The sequence below is a fragment of the Myotis daubentonii genome, chromosome 11 (genome assembly GCF_963259705.1).
Source record: "Myotis daubentonii chromosome 11, mMyoDau2.1, whole genome shotgun sequence".
Taxonomy (NCBI): Eukaryota; Metazoa; Chordata; class Mammalia; order Chiroptera; family Vespertilionidae; genus Myotis; species Myotis daubentonii.
In genome coordinates this window covers 13,624,848-13,642,297 of record NC_081850.1, presented here as the reverse complement: position 1 = coordinate 13,642,297, position 17,450 = coordinate 13,624,848, and the positions used below count along the sequence as shown (strand labels likewise).

The window sequence follows — 17,450 nt, the reverse complement described above, 5'->3', positions numbered from 1 at the left end:
GAACGAGAATGTAATGGAAGACAAAAAATATAGACTGGCTGCTGGAATACAAGTTTATATATCCGTGCCTTGATCTTCATTCACAATTTAGAGTTATAATGAGACTATACCTTCCCCTTTTGTGCACGAAACAGCTCTCTCCTTGCAGAATGGGGCATCAGAATAAGGAGGGAAGCAATACAACAAAAGACCAAGTAATATTGCAAATATTATGTGCAATGGTGTCTATAGAGTAATAAAAATCAATATAAAAGATAGGATGAACAAAACTTGGAAAAATCCTTGGATAAATCAATCAAAACAGTGAATTGGGAGCATGTGAGGTTTTAGAGAAGTAAATACTTACAGATTGATTAACAGGTTGGTTAACATTCTTACAACTTGTTTCATTCCTAGGACTTCTATTTGTGTCTGCCAGCAAAGATCCACAATAGAGACCAGTTGCCAACGTTTTCAACTTGGAATTTTATTACTACTTTATTAGTCCCTCTTTCTGTTCTTAATATAATAAATAGCCAATTCTACAGTATCTCAGAAGCTTTTGAACAAGTTATCTATATCAACAACATGCAATTGCAAGGATTATAAATATGTTGTTTTATCTTTTGATAAAGTCAGGATTTAAATTCATTCTTTATATAATAGTAAATGCTTTAGATCTCCAGAAATATGAAATCTTAATGAAAATTAGTTTCTGCAAAGACCTTTGTAGCCTAATAGTTTTTTTTAACATATCTTTATTGTTGAAAGTATTACTTTTTTATTCCCATTGACCCACTCTTCCCCACTCCCGTCCCTTCCCAGGCCTTCATCCCACTATTATCTGTGTCCATGAGTTATGCATATAAGTTATTTGGTTGATCTTATCCCTTCCACCACCCTACCATGCCCTGTCCCTTCTCTCTGAAAATCTTTAGTCTACTGCATGCAAGGATACTCTATCCAGTAAGGCTATATCATTAAAAAATGAGCCTAATAGTTTTAATTACTGGTATTGGACCAAAACATATGTCATAGCACCTGGAGGTAGTGACTGAATCAGTCACGTCTCTGGTAGGAAACAGACAGGGCAGTCTGTTTGTGAGAGATGAATAAGATGAATAAAATATTTATAAAGATATGGCAAGGTGTGAGAAATAAACATGGGATGTTGCAGTACTCCAGGGCCAGCAAAAGCAGGAAGACCTACCACCACAAGGTCTAAAAGAGAAAGGTGAAGGAATGTTATTTGGACCTTCAAGGTTTGCTTTATGAATAGGGCCGCATGATAGGAACTTTAGCCTTCAGTAAAGAGATGAAGCCACCCCGTGGAGACCTGATAGGGAGTGAACTGGGGATTAAATATCCCAACCTCTCTCTTTCCCTTTCTCATCCCTTTATGGTGCCTCCATTGTCAAAACTCAGAAAGCCAAAGGGCAAGGGGCCACACATTTTAATCTTCCGGGTTCTACAGAAAGGTAAGGAAGGATGATGGGGGCTTCTGAAGGAGAAACCACATGTTTGGTAGAGAAAACCCTTTCATCAGTTGCCAAAGCAGCATAATAAATTGTGAAAGCCAATATTAATTCATTTGTCTACGGATTATTTTTAACAATCTAAATTTCTTTCTTTACACTGTAGAGCTGGCTACCTCCCCTCTCCAAATGTATTTAATACAATAAAAATGTTTTATTTTCATGCAAAAATTGTAAGTGATATAGGACTATAAAGTTGGAAACATTGGCTTTGGTTCAGGAATCCAGTTTTCTCTCTCTTTGTTTTTTTACATTTTCTTTTTAAATACATTTTTATTGATTTTTAGAGAAAAAGGAAGGGAGAGGGAGAGATAGAAACATCACTGATGAGAGAGAATCACAGACCAGCTGCCTCCTGCACACTCCCTTCCTGGGATCCAGCCCAAAACTTGGGAATCCAACCAGTGATCTCTTGGTTTATGGATTGACACTCAACCACTGAGCAATACTGGCTGGACTAATTTTATTTTTCAATTACATTCAATATTACTTTGTATCAGTTTCAGGTGTAGAGTATAGTGCTTAGACAATCAGATATTTTACAAAGTGTTACTCCCGACATTTCCAGGACCCACCTGGGCACCATACATTCCTTTCACCGTTTTAACGAGGGCCTAGGGTTTCATGACGATCCCCTCCTCATCATATTAACCTCTACAGCTATTGCAAACTGACATCATCAAGCTAGTTTTTTTCACTGCCAAACTAGGCAAAACATGATGATGATTTAAGCGTATAAATCTCTATTAATGCCATTGAAAGTTATTAAAGCCTAATACTTTTGTCTTACATTTTAGAAAGCCAAGTATGGAAAATAATTCTGATGTCTGGAAAGGTAAGAAGAAAGGAAAATATCCTACAAATGCCCAGTAAGCCAGGATCCTTGTGGTGGTCATAGTTCTATTTATCAAATATTTGCAGTTCACATAAGCATATGGTACAATTGTACCTCCCCGCCCATTGTGGTTAGGTATGGCCACGTGACTTGCTTTGTGCAATGATATGAATCACTTTTGGTAGGAAACATTAAGGACCAGTGTATGATTCATATTGCTATCTCTTTCTCCCTGTCATGGGGCCAAGCAATGGTCTAGATATTGGCTTCTCTGACACCCAGGATCCTGAACTGAATTTAACTTGATGTGTATATGCCATCAGCAAGCAATAAATCTCAATTGTTTTCAGACTCTGATATTTGGTGTTATTTGTTATCATAGCATAACAGAGCCCATACTGACTGATACAATCCTCAAGGGGTTAATTTGCACCACTAATATCTGATCTGTACACAATGATACTGTATTTTCCTCATAACTCTGATTTTTATTGTTTTGATTTTAAAGGTAAAAACATATACTAAGGAACATGTGCATTTTGTGAACTGCTGCATCTGGGATATAGAGAGCTCAAGAAATTTTTGGCACATTAAATATGCACCCTTAAGTGATTGTATTTCATAAGTCAAAGATAAAAAGGTGTGAACAGTGTGATTTTATAAAGTAAAAGACATACTTTTAATGGAACACACAAGGACACTTCTAGAAGTGTGCTCTATAAAAATGTCTTATAGCTTCTCTGAGAAATTTGGAGATATTCCTACTCAGGAAAAGCAAATCCCTAAATGATGAGGCTTGAAGATTCCCTCTGATGTTCCCATACTATTGATCACATGAGTTCTTTCTTTTTCTTTTTCTCTCTTTTTTTTTAAACCTTCAAGAGCATTTTAAGTTGAAGTTATGATTTTTAGAAATACCACAGGAGAAAAACAAGAAAACAAAAACTCTAAAAACAAAAGTAATTTACCGTTGGGTATAATAACTAAAGGGCACAAATATTTCAGAGAATGCTATTCTGTTTCAGCCATGGCTCTCCATGGAGTAGTAGAGAAAAAAAAAATAGGGATCACATTAAGAAAAAGTTAATCAACTGAAACATGCTACATATGCCTCAGTGATTAACAAGAATGTTTTATTTCTATCAGTTATGCAAATGAGAACAAGGTATTTTAAGGTTTTCCCAGTTCACATATTAATTCAGAATATGTAAAACCATTTGAATGAAAATGACCTAGAGGCATATCACAAAAAGTCTGAATACAAGTACAACACTATCATTGCCCTTTTTGTGGTATATCAGTATCCCATCTTTCTCTTTAGAAAATTTATACATTAAACTAATTTTTAGTTCAACAAAGAAGTTCTTTACTTAAAGAGAAGTATGACATCTATCACTTTGCTAATCTTTGATGAATTTTAGACACAGTTCACATTAGATGTTTTCAAACTTCAGTGAACATTAAGTTTACCTTTGGTACTTATTGAAAATGCAGATTCATCTGTGGCTTCAGAGAGCTTGGTTTGTTGGTCAGAGGTCAAATTTCCCAGGTAATTTCTGAAAAGAGTGTCTAGTCACTATGCATTGAGAAACACTGCCTGAGACAAGGACCTTATGAAGGTATTGGACATCGATCTTCTCCGTTTTCACCATGCAATTATAGTTACCATAAATACCACATAGTTATTTCATAAGTATCTTCTCTGACAACAAAGGGCAAAAGAACATATTTTCCTATTGACTTGTTCTCCTTGATGAAGTGTAAACTATTCAATTTTTATTAAACAAGTAAGTCATTTATTATTCATGTCACTTATTATTTATTTGTGATTTATTGTGAGCAAGAACTCTCTAGAAGTGTCTTACAAAATTAGACTGTTAAGACTTAACTGTGTTTAAGATAGTGTTAATTGTCTCTGATCTCCTTGAATTCAAACAACCTATTTCATCCACTGCTTTCTATTGAGGATACACTTCAAATTGTAAACTGATTAGATGACTTTATTACTTTTATTGTTAAATTAAAAATTTCCTGCCACTTGAAATGCCATTATAAGTGCATGTTATCCTATTTGACTTGTATGAATTCCCTAGCCTCTCTCCCTCTTCCTGGTTTCTCTGAGACATTTTCTGAACATAATAAATGTAACCAACTAATTGCTATCTGTCATCTTACTTTGAATAAGAAATACATTGTAGAATAATTGGAAATTAGCAATAAATAAATAAATAAACGACCACCCCAAAATCCTACCATTAAGATATAACCAATATTAAAATTTTGGTTTATATAATTTTAGAATTTTTATGTTAAGTGTAATGTAATTAAAATAATAAATGATCAGTGCTCTACATCTATTTTTTTAAATGTATTTTTATTGTTTTCAGAGAGGAAAAGAGAGGGAGCGAGAGATAGAAACATCAGTGATGAGAGAGAATCATTGATTGGCTGCCTCCTGCACACCCTCTACTGGGGATCAAGCTACAAGAGATGTCTGAGATTTCATTGCCTATGTTTTCGTCTAGGATTCTTATAGTTTCATGACTTCCATTTAAGTCTTTTATCCAGTTTGAATTTATGGTATAAGTTGGTGATGTAGTTTCATTTTTTCGCATGTACCTGTCCAGTTTTCCCAACACCATTTATTGAAAAGACTGTCTTTACTCTATTGTATACTCTTGACTCCTACAGATTCTCCTTTCAAAGGCAACCAAGAGATTATGTTCGCCGGAGTTAGATTCCTCTGATGAATAATTAGACTTTTCTACATTTTTTATAGTCTTAAACACTATCTGTGCTTATGTGCATTCTTGTGTCAATAATATATATCCTAATTACAATTTAAGATCTTTCTTTAGTTGAGATCGTAATCCTGTGAAAATGAAAAATATATAAATCTTGTGGTAGAAAATTTGTTTCTTTTGGTGGGACTTCATTACTTTTAATATACTTGATATTAAAATTATTAGCGTGGCCAGGCCGGCATGGCTCAGTGGTTGAGTATTGATCTATGAATCAGGAGGTCAAGGTTTGATTCCCGGCCAGGGCCCATGTCTGGGTTGGGGGCTCAATCCCCAGTATGGGGCATGCAGGAGGCAGTTGGTCAATGATTCTCTCTCATCATTGATGTTTCTATCTCTCTCTCCCTTTCCCTTCCTCTCTGAAATCAACAAAAATATTTTTAAAATTATTATCTTGAACAATGTTGTTGTTATTATGTTTTTAATTTTTTTGCAAATTGAGAATTTCTGAAGATGGTACCCTAACATGCATGTACTGATAAGCTTTAAAGTAAGGACTCCATCAGTTATAATATTATGTGGAGCATAGTATGTGGAAAGTAGAAGAGGAATGAATGGTATGCTAATAAATCAAATACACAAATGGATGTGTTTATGCAAGAGAAGAGACAAAATGTAAAACATTATTAAAAGGTATATTCCTGTACCAAGTGCCCTTCTTCTTCTAGGAGCCCAGGACTGCGCTCATTAAGGGTCTGGCTGGGTAAGTGCACTGGAATAGCAATAATAGTCACAGCTAACATTTCTTCAGTGCTAACCATGTACCAGTCACTGTACTGAGAGCTGATGAGTCATGCCATTTAAGCCTCCAAAAAACCTGTCTTTACCTCTTTAGAGTTAAGTAAGTTGGCTGAGGTCACACAGGTAGTAAGTGATGGTGCTAGAAGCCAGGGTCCAGAGCCTGCGCTCTCAACCACCCCACCATGAAAATGGTATCAATAATTATATATTTCTTGAAGTGCTGCTTTTTCGCCTTTACTTGCAGAACCTATTATTAGTTCTTTATTCATTCAATTCTGGGCTTCTTGTCTACAGGGATGATAACATTTCTGTTCTGTAAAATGACTTACGACTTCTACCTTAATATGTGCCATATTCCTGCCAATGTTGTCCAGAAATAGAGAGTCATGGTCCCATCCTGACCACACTGAGGACTGCAGTTAAAGCCACAGAACCAGCATAATCTGGCACAGTTTTGATTTGCCTCTGTTGAAAGGGAATAAACTGGAGAGATAACTCTGAACACAGTAGTAGGCTTGTGAAGGAGACAAAACTATGTCACCATCTGTGGTGCTCTATAAACATTTAATTACACATATTTTATCACCCCTTTGTTTCATCTCAATAAAGTGTGTAGTGTCCATGTGCAAGTACATCTAAAAATATGATACAGTGCATACACAATAGTATTCATTGCTGTGGAGAAAAAGAAAATGTACACTTTGGAAGCAAATCCTATATAATAAAAGTCTAATATCCTAAATGTCTGGTTGTCCATTCAACCAATCAAACCATAATATGCTAATGATGTGCTTAGGATGCTCAACCACCAGGGGACAGACACTCTGACTGGTAGGTTAGCTTGCTGCTGGGGTCCAGCCAATTGGGACTGAGCGAGATGGTCTGGACACACCCTGGAACCCTCCCATGGTCCCTCCCCAGCTGACCAACCTCCCGCGTCCCCACCCCCTCCCCCCACCCCAATCGTGCACCTGTGGGGTCCCTCAGCTTGGCCTGCACACTCTCGCAATCTGGGACCCCTCGGGGGATGTCAGAGAGCCGGTTTCAGCCCGATCCCGCTCAGCGCAAGAGCTGCCCCCTAGTGGTCAGTGTGCTCCCACGGGGGAGTGCTGCTCAGTCAGATGTCCGGCTCATGGCTGGCAAGCACAGCAGTGGTGGTGGAGGCCTCTCCCACCTCTGTGGCAGCGCTAAGAATGTCTAATTGACAGATTGAGCCTAAGACTGCGAGAGGGTGCAGGCCAGGCTGAGGGAGCAACCCCCACCCCTGCCAAGTGCACGAATTTCATGCACCGGGCTTCTAGTCTTAAATAAAAATGTAAGAATGTACAGGAGAAAGGTGCACTCCATTCTGCCTGGTGACAAAGTTACCTCTTGATAGCAACATCTTGCAGATGAAATCCTGTGGCTAATATTCTTAGTTATTATCTTTTAACCCAGAAGGGGGAAGACTATGATTATAGGTTATGATTTACTACTTCCCATTACTAATGACATTTGTATTAAAAAAAAGGGGGGCCTTTATACCTGATCTCAGATGTAATTAACTACCCCTATCTGGAGAAATTGTTACATAGTATTGGAGAAGAAACATCCAAATTTTAGTATTACTCAATAAGATAGAAAATTGTACATAACATATATGATTTTATAATTGGGGATAAAGTTTTTCTTTCATCCAAGTTTCCTGGGGAATGTTTAACTTTCATTTTACCTTGAGTAACATCATTATGATTGCTTTTTGCTACTATTAGGTTATAGAATGAAACACGGACTCTCTGGCTACTCCGAAGAGTCCCCACAGCACATTCGAATGATGGAAGCAGAATCTGTTCCATGGTCCATTTCGCACTGCACCTGTCTCCGCAGCAGGTGTCACACACCTCCCAGCATCTATATTGTAGGAGTTATGTTGTGAATTTCATATTATAGAATTTCAAATACTGGAATACTGACCAGTTCAGGCTGGATTACAGAGGAGCCAGATATTAAGAGCACAGATTTTGACCAAGGTCCAAATCCCTAACACATTATTTGTCCTTGGGTGAATGTTTAATTAACATCCACCCTGTTATATAAGTCTCCATTTTTCCTTTTTTTCTCATCACCTCATTCAATTTATGAAGTATTGCCAATTCTATTTCCTAACCTCTCTTGACTCCATTCCCTTGTCTCTGTCCTTTTTGTCATGATCTGCTTCAAGGCCCTGTGAGCTTTCTCCTTCACCCCTGCAGAAGCCTCCCCATGGGCATTCCTGTTTTCAAGTCCATTCTGTAAAGAGCAGCAGGAATAATCTTTACACTGCACACATCTGATTATAGCTCCTTCTGCATTAAACCAAACGGACTACAAACAAGCCATTGTGCCTTGTGTGCTCCTGTTCCCTTTAGGCGAAAATCTAAAATTAATAGGGAGCCCGCAAGAAAGCCGTGTAGGACTCAAAGTCTCCTTTCCCATGCTTTCTCTCACTCTCTGCACTGCAATCACACCATCCGCCTTTTATTTTTCTAAAAGGTGCCAGACTCCTTTCCCATCTTAGGGACAGTGGCAGAGTTTCCTCTCTTTGCCTTGAGTAACCTGCCCTCCCTCTCCCAACCCACTGCCAACCTCTCCTTGGCTGTGTCCCTCTGATTCTTCAGGACTCAGAAACCTTCCCTGACCTTCCAGTCTGGATCAGGGTTGTCTGTCATACCCTCTCCTATGCCTCTGTATTTTTCTGTAGCACTTTTCATAAGCAACCATTGGATTTGTTCTCCAATTAGTGGCTTAGGATTTCTCTAGTGAGTTGCTGGAAATTCCACCTCTCATCAGAACATAAATTCAATAGGATTAAAGGGATTAAAATAAAATTCACTCTTTTCTACCTGGAGAGAAACAAATGATACAGAGTACAGAAGCCCTGACCTCAAGAAGCCCAGAGGCTCCAAGGAACCTCTAATCATAATAAGTAAGACGATATAACAGAATTTTCACAAACTGCAGTGTGGGGAGCCGGCACGGCCATGGCATACTCAGCGCCAAGGTGCCTTATGTGCCATGCCAGCTCAGCCTGGTTCAGTGGCCCTGAGTGGGGGGGGGGAGGTGAAAGGATTGAGAAAAGACAGCCAAGAGAATGAAAGCTGGGTCTCGGTGGGATGCTGCTCCCTGATGAGGAGACAGCGCCAGAGTCCACAAGCCGTGTCTTTATTTTATAGCAGAGGCCATGAGGCAAAGTAGGGGCGTGATCAAGTTGTTTACGGCATTCTCGTGAGTGTCATCCCTACTCAACTACATGCACCTGAACTCTAGCACAAGGCATGTGGGGCCATGTGTTTGGACCATAGGTTCAAGCTTACAACCACAGCCGTTGGCTATAATTGTGCTGAGAGGGCCCTGCCCTCCAGCTGGGACTTGCACGTGGCAATGAGAGGACCCTGTCCTTTCATTAGTCCGAGGCTTGAACCTGGCCAGAACACTGTAGCCGCGCCTCACACTGCAGTAAGTAGAAAACTTGAATCCCATGGGATGTTCAGTTTTGTGTGAAAAAAATGGGTTTCAGAGAGAAATATACATGGGAAACACATTATATTACATAGTCTACTCTAGAAGCTTCAAAGTGAACATGAGAATTGAAAAGGCTCTCACTATTCCTGGAGGAAAACCAAAGAAGCCTGTTTGATTTTATCTAATGCACCATTTCTCATGTTGTTTACCGCAGTATATTCCCTACTCCCTTCTCCACTTACCACACTTGTTAGTATCCTGCAGAACGAGTGTCCTTGAAGCATGGTTTGGGGAGTAAGTAGCTCAATAGAAACGTGAATTAAGCAGAGTGACTGCATGAAAGGTGAAGTGGTTACACCTGGGTCAAAGGGGCATTCATAAACATGGACATGCATAGGATGTGTCTTGAAGAAGGAGTAGGAATTCCCTACATTCAAGAGAGAGAAGGAAAGTATAGGCAAAATATAAGAGCATGTGTGAATGCCCAGAGTTGTGAACCAAAATAGAATATAATGGGGTACAGGGGATTAGTATAAGTTCAAACTGAAATAAAACACATAAGACAATCATAGGCCTTTCATATCTCACTTAAGACATTGACTTTTTAACTTTATTATACAAAACTTGGAAATCCAAAATATATAACAAATATGTAAAATTGCAATGAGTTTTGGGTTTAGATTTAAGATCTATGGCTACTCTAAAAATACACATAATAAATTTGAAAAGAATGATAAGAGCTCAAAGGATAATATGTATTGTACCATACATTTTGTAAATGGTTGCTAATAAATGTTTTTATTTATTCAATATTTGCTCAATACCTTCCATGTTTTAGTTACTATGATAGTCCATTAGAGATATGAGAGTGAAATTTTAAAATATCCTTGCTCTCCAGAAATTAAACTTATTTGGAGATATCCAATATAATAAAGGGATAATATGCAAATCTACCATGTAGCGGAATGACCGGTCACTATGACTTGCACTGACCACCAGGGGGAAGACACTCACCATAGGAGCTGCCCCTGGTGGTCAGTGCACTCCCACAGGGGGAGCGCCACTCAGCCAGAAGCCAGGCTCATGGCTGGCGAGCACAGTGGTGGTGGCGGGAGCTCTCCCACCACCGAGGCAGCACCAAGGACCCCTTGGGGGATGTCCAACAGGCGGCGGGTGGAGATCCCCTGACGGGTTCCAGACTGTAAGAGGGTGCAGGTCGGGCTGAGGGACCCTCCCCACCTTCTCCAGTGCATGAATGTCATGCACCAGGCCTCTAGTATTCATATAAAGAGATACAATAGAGTGAGGTAATATAATTTCATTATTTAATACTCTGTACTGTGTAATAGGTATTCAACTAATATTTTTTTATATGTGTGAAATGGAGGAGTAGATGGATGTTGGAAAGGTAATATCAGTGTGCTATTAAAATATAGAGGATAAATAGATGCAATTATTTGGTCTGTGTATTTTGCTGGATAGTAAAATTTTGAGTACAGTCCTTCAAATTATAAAGTGAGTGAATCATTTAGTCACTTTTTATTCTAAGACAAAGAAATTCCATGTTTGTTTCTTCTTTATTTTTAGAGATATTTACTTTTAAAAAGTTTAAAATAACTGCACTAATTATAGAAAATTTTTTATTTTTTAAGGAGTAAATTGATCCAATTCATATTCCATAAAATCATAATTTCTTGTTAACATTAGAATATATTCATCCAAATGCTTATTGAATCCTTTATTTCATTAAGTTCCTGTTGTTCAAGATATTTTTAGGTCACAATTAGTAATGTTTACTAATGATTCTGGTATTTCTACAATATTTTAATGTATAAGATATGTAAATAGCAACTCCTGTTGCAGCTGGTTTGCCAATTTTTAGAGATGGCTAAAAAAATACTTATATTTGATTAACTCATACTAGCCACAAATTCAGATACAGCTAAATACATCTTTAATGAATCACTTTCCTCCTTTTAAGTATATATTCATCCCTTTGACCTAAATTTATTTATTTACTTATTCATTCATTCATCCATCCATCCATTCATTCATTCATTCATTTATTTTTTGCCAACAGTATTACATATGTCCCCATATTTACTCACTTTGACCACCTCTATCCAGCCCCCACCCCCCTTCCCTATGACCATCACTATACTGTTGTTTGTGTTGATGGGTTAAACCTATATATTCCATGGATAATCCCTTCATCTTTTTTTCATCCAGTGACCCTCAAACCACCTGCCCTATGACAGCTGTCAGTCTGTTTCATGTATCCATGCCTCTGATTCTATTTTGTTCATCAGTTTATTTTGTTCATTAGTTCACACACATTAATGAGATCATATGGTATTTATTTTCCTCTGACTGGCTTATTTTACTTAGCATAATACTCTCCAGGTCCCTCCATGGTGTCACAAAGGGAAGAGTTCTTTCTTTTTTATGGCTCTACAGCAGTGGTTCTCAACTTTCCTAATGCCGCGACCCTTTAATACAGTTCCTCATGTTGTGGTCACTACAACCATAAAATTGTTTTCGTGGCTACTTCATAACTGTAATTTTGCTACTGTTATGAATCGTAATGTAAATATCTGATATGCAGGATGTATTTTCATTGTTAAAAATTGAACATAATTAAAGCATAGTGATTAATCACAAAAACAATATGTAATTATATATGTGTTTTCCGATGGTCTTAGGCGACACCTGTGAAAAAGGGGTCGCGACTCACAGGTTGAGAACTGCTTCTCTATAGTATTCTATTGTGTAAAGGTACCACAACTTTTTTATCTACTCATCTACTGATAGGCACTTGGACTGTTTCCAGATCTTAGCTATTTAAGTAATGCAGCTATAAACATAGGGGTACATATATTCTTTTTGTTTGGTGTTTTGGAATTCTTAGGACATATCCCCAGAAGTGGGACTGTTGGGTCAAAAGGCAGTTTCACTTTTAATTTTTTGAGGAAACTCCACACTGTTTTCCACAGTGGCTGCACCAGTCTGCATTCCCACCAACAGTAAACTAGGGTTCCCTTTTCTCCACACTAGCACTTGTGGATTGACTATAGCCATTCTGGTAGGTGTGAGGTCTGGATTTAATTTGCGTCACTCTAATGATTTGTCACATTGAGTGTTTTTCCCTATGCCTAATGGTCACGTGTATGTCCTTTTTGGAGAAGTGTATTTGCTCATTTTTTTTTTTAAATTTAGAATCCAACTTTAATGAAGATTATATTCATGCAAACTCCTGCATCCACCACTTGACAGAGAACAACGCTCCAGGCTGCTCACCGCCCTCCATGGGCGGGAAGCTGGCTCTACCCTCGTCCGGGGAGGCGTCAGGCCAGCACCCCGGCTGGGACTTCTCACCCCCCGATGCTGACGGCTCTGCTCCCGTGTGTGCAGCTGTGATCCAGGGGATATCTGTGTTGAATACAGAAGTTGCCACGACACTGGTCACAAGCCACTGGCAGCATCTCTTTCTTCTTACACCCCTTTTTCGAGCACCGGAAGGTGAAAACCTTCTCCTTCCCAGGACGGCATCTACAATCTCTGTCCATGTGCTCACCAATCACCACATCCGGGACCTCTCCCTTCGTCCCTGGGACTGGGCGGTGACACAGCGGGCACACTGGGACCCGAGCATCCTTCTTGTATGCAAAGGGACATTTATGTGCAGCGTAGGTAAAATGATCTTTACAGAAATCTTGCTCACATACATCACATTTCAATGGAAGAAAATCTAGCTGCCTGCAGGTCTTTTCTGAACAATGCTTCCCCAAGTCAGGGAACTCCATGGGGAGAAAGTGCCCCGAACACAGAGGGCAGAGTGTAGCAGCACCTGGCTCTCGTCGAAGGCCAGCGCAGCCTCGGAGGCGAGCCGGAGGTGGCGCAGCCGGGGAACAGAGTGGTCCTCTTCCGCGGCCCAAGGCCGAAAGGACGGGGGAAACTGGGCCCCAGAAGCGACCACGGTCCGCCCGAGCCCGGGAGAGAGAGCGGCCTATTTGCTCATTTTTTAATTGGACTGGCCAACTTCCTTTTGTTGAGTTGCATGATTCTTTATATATTTTGGAAATTAACCCCTTATCAGATGTATCATTGGAGAATATCTTCTCCCATACAGTGGGTTACCTTTGCATTTTAGCAATGGTTGCTTTTGCTGTGCAGAAGCTTTTTAGTTCGATGCAGTCCCATTTGTTTGTTTTTCCTGAATTTCTCTTGCCCTAGTAATCATATTAGTAAAAATATTGCTATGAGATATGTCTGGAATTTTACTGCCTATGTTTTCTTCCAGGATTTTTATGATTTTATGACTTACATTTAAGTCTTTTAACCAGTTTGAGTTTATTCTTCTGTATGATATAAGTTGGTGGTCTAGTTTAATTTATTTTGAGGTAACTATCTCATTTTTAAAACACCATTTATTGATAAAACTGTCTTTTCCCTGTTGTATTTTCTTGCCTCCTATGGACAATATTAATTGGCTATAAAGATGGGGGTTGATTTCTGGGCTATGTGTTCTATTCTATTGATCTATATGCCTGTTCATATGCCAGTACCAGGCTGTTTTGATTATAATGGCCTTTTAGTATAGTTTGATATCAGGTATTGTGCTACCTACAACTTTCTTCTTCTTTCTCAAGATTGCTGAGGCTGTTCCTGGTCTTTTTTGGTTCCATATAAATTTTTGGAATATTTTTTCTAGAATTGTGACATATGTCATTGGTATTTTAATAGGAATGCATTGAATCTATAGATTGCTTTGGGTAGTATGGACATTTTAATGATATTACTTCTTCCAATTCATGAACATGGTATATACTTTCATTTATTTTTATCTTCCTCAACTATGTTCTTCAATGTCCTATAGTTTTTTTTAGTGCAGGTCTCTTACCTCCTTTTTAAAATTTATTCCTAGGTACTTTATTTTTTTTTTTGTAATAGTAAATGGAAATGTTTTCTTAGTTAAAATATATAGAGAACTATCCAACTCAACACCAGAAGACAAACAATCCAATTAAAAAATGGTCAAAGGACCTGAATAGACATTTCTCAAAAGTGGACATACAGAAGGCCGATAAACATATGAAAAAATTGCTCAACATCACTACTCAGCAGAGAGATTCAAGTTAAAACCACAACAAGATGAGGTAAAGGGGGTTAGTATTAGTTCAAACCTCACACCTGCCAGAATGTACTTAGTTTTGATCAGTGTCTGTTAACCCTCCCTGAAAAAAGCACTCACACACACCATCTTCAAACAGTAAACTAAAACAACATTTTGACAAAGGTTGTTATAATCTCTGCAGAATAATGTATTTGAAATATTAATGAGCATGAAGAAGATATACTTTAGAGAGCAGAGTCAAGATGAGGAAATCTATAACACAAGTAGATGCTCTGGTGATTTTGGATATATATATATATTTTACAGGCCCAGTGCATGAAATGAAATTTGTGCACTGGGGAAGGGGGGAAGTGATCCCTCAGTCCAGCTGTGCCCTCTCACAGTCTGGGGCACTCACAGACTGGGACTCCTCACTCCTTACCGCCTGCCTGCTGTGGAGGCGGGAGAGGCTCCCGCCACCACCGCTGTGCTCTCCAGCTGCGAGCCCTGCTTCTGGCTGAGTGGTGTTCCCCCTGTGGCCAGAAGCCTGGCTCGCTGCTCCTTAACACTGCCTCGGAGGTGGGAGAGGCTTCTGCCACCGCTGCTGTACTCACTAGTCGTGAGCCCGAGTTCTGGCTGAGCAGTGCTTCCCCTGTGGGAGCACACTGACAACCAGGAGGCAGATCCTGCATTGATCGTCTGGCCCCTGGTGGTCAGTGTGTGTCATAGCAACCAGTCATTCTGCTGTTCAGTCAATTTGCATATTAGCCTTTTATTATATACTAGAGACCCAGTGCACAAAATCCGTGCATGGGAGGTGGCAGTCCCTCAGTCAGGCCTACACCCTCTCCAATCCGGGACTACTCAGGGGATGTCCAATTTCCCCTGGGACTGCTGGCTCCTAACTGCTTGCCTACCTGCCTGATCACCCCTAACTCCTCCCCTGCCAGCCTGATCACCTCTCACTGTTCCCCTGCAGGCCTGATCGCCTCTAACCCCCTCTGCCTTAGCCTCACACTCGGGACACAGGATTCCCTCCTGCGGCTGGCTGCAAGCACCCAAGACTTGGCCTTCTCTCCCTCTGGCCCGCTGCAAGCACCCGGGACCTGAGGCAGCTTCACCTGAGCCAGCCGCAGCCACAGGTGCCTGGAACCGCGGGGCAGGCAGCTTCTCCCTCTCCCGTGCTCGCAGGCACCAGCACCCAGGATCATGGGGAGGGTGGCTTCTCCCTTTCCCGGGCCACAGCCACCGCAGGCACTGGTGCCCGGGACCAGGGGCGGGCAGCTTCACCCAGGTCTGGCTTTGTCAGGATGGACGTCCGGAAGGTTGTCCGGACGACGTCCACTCTAATTAGCATATTACCCTTTTATTAATATAGACTAGAGGCCCAGCACATGAAAATTCATGCACTTGGGGGAAGGGGGTCCCCTCAGCTCAGCCTGTCTGGGACCCCTTGGTGGATGTCCACCTGCCAGCTTAGGCACGCTTCCCGGGGAATCAAGTCTAAGCTGGCAGTTAGACATCCCTCTGGTAGCCTGGGAAGCTGTCAGTTGGACATCCTTAGCACATCTGAGGAGGCAGGAGAGGCTCCTGCCACCGCCGCTGCGCTTGCAGCCATCATCCCGGCTTTTGGCTGAGCAGAGCTCCCTGTGTGGGAGCGCATTGACCACTAGGGAGCAGCTCTTGGATTGAGAGTCTGCCCCCTGGTGGTCAGTGCGTGTCAGAGCGACCAGGTTGTTCCCAGTCATTGGGCTGTTAGGTCCATTTGCATATTACCCTTTTATTATATAGGAGAATATTATGTATAAATTTTGATCATGAAACTTCAAGATAAAGACACTTGAATTGATTGAAATAAAATTCAATTGTGGAAAGCAATGCTACAAAAGGAATCAATTCAAAGCAGTGAATTATCACATCTAATTCCTTTAAATAGGTTTTTACACATGACAAAATGACAGAAAATGAATTTCCTTCCAAAATAAAATATCACAAGCATTTCTGAAATGTTGTCTTTCCTTTGGGACAATTTTAATACAGATGAAAGAGCTTCAGATGGATGAGTTAATGAAAAAACAGTACTTAACACCTGCTAGAACAAAATGTGAAACATATTTGATACCTCTTAGCTTCGTTACCTGAATTTCAGAATGCAACTAGTGGTATTAAGAAAAGAAGCAAGGATTTCCCAAAATTATTTTGTTCTTATCCTTGATGTTTCTAGTATACTTTCAGATCCCCTCCTAACTTTCTCTAATGCTTTTCCATTTCCTGAAGTTTAAAATTAAAGGTCCCTTCAGTTTGGTATATAGAAAATCATCATGCTTGCCACATAGAATTATAGTGGGAGGCATTGATTTAGGAACAAAAGACATTAACATTTGAAGTTGTTCTGAGTTCACAATTTTTTCGGAATATAACTATTGCATTTCTGCTGATGTGTATTGGAATATTAAAATAGCTCTATTTTTGTCCTACTAGATTAATAATTTTAGTACAAGTGAATATATTATAAATATAAATCCAACATATTTTATTTTTATTTTTTAAATATATTTTTATGATTTCAGAGAGAAAGGGAGAGGGAGAGAGATAGAAACATCAATGATGAGAGAGTATCATTGATCGGCTGCCTCCTGCATGCCACCTACTGGGGATTGAGCCTGCAACCTCGCATGTGCCCTCGGCCAGAATCGAACCCAGGACTTTCCAGTCCGCAGTCCAACGCTCTATCCACTGAGCCAAACCAGCTAGGGCAAATCCAATATATTTTATAAGAAAAACTTGATTTACAAGGTAATCTGAACATTAGCATGATTTCTTATCTAAATGCCAGTGTGATGACAATAAGGACAAATGTATCCTTCCTCTAATAAGCTTACAGGAAAGTTATTCTCATTTAATAAGCAACCAAATGGGTTTGTTGTTAAGTGACAAACAACCAAGACAGATAATCAGAACCAAGG

At 39.9% G+C, this 17,450-nt stretch overlaps 1 protein-coding gene and 1 long non-coding RNA gene across 2 annotated transcripts in view; both read right to left on the bottom strand.

Moving 5' to 3' along the window:
* LOC132212737 (uncharacterized) overlaps nucleotides 1-17,450 on the bottom strand; it is a 183,086-nt gene that overhangs the window by 143,448 nt on the left and 22,188 nt on the right. The window lies entirely within an intron of this gene.
* LOC132211844 (AN1-type zinc finger protein 2A-like) lies at nucleotides 12,575-13,371 on the bottom strand. Its single transcript, XM_059656496.1, has one exon. It carries the CDS (start codon nucleotides 13,172-13,174, stop codon nucleotides 12,743-12,745), a length of 432 nt encoding a protein of 143 aa, XP_059512479.1. The 5' UTR covers nucleotides 13,175-13,371; the 3' UTR covers nucleotides 12,575-12,742.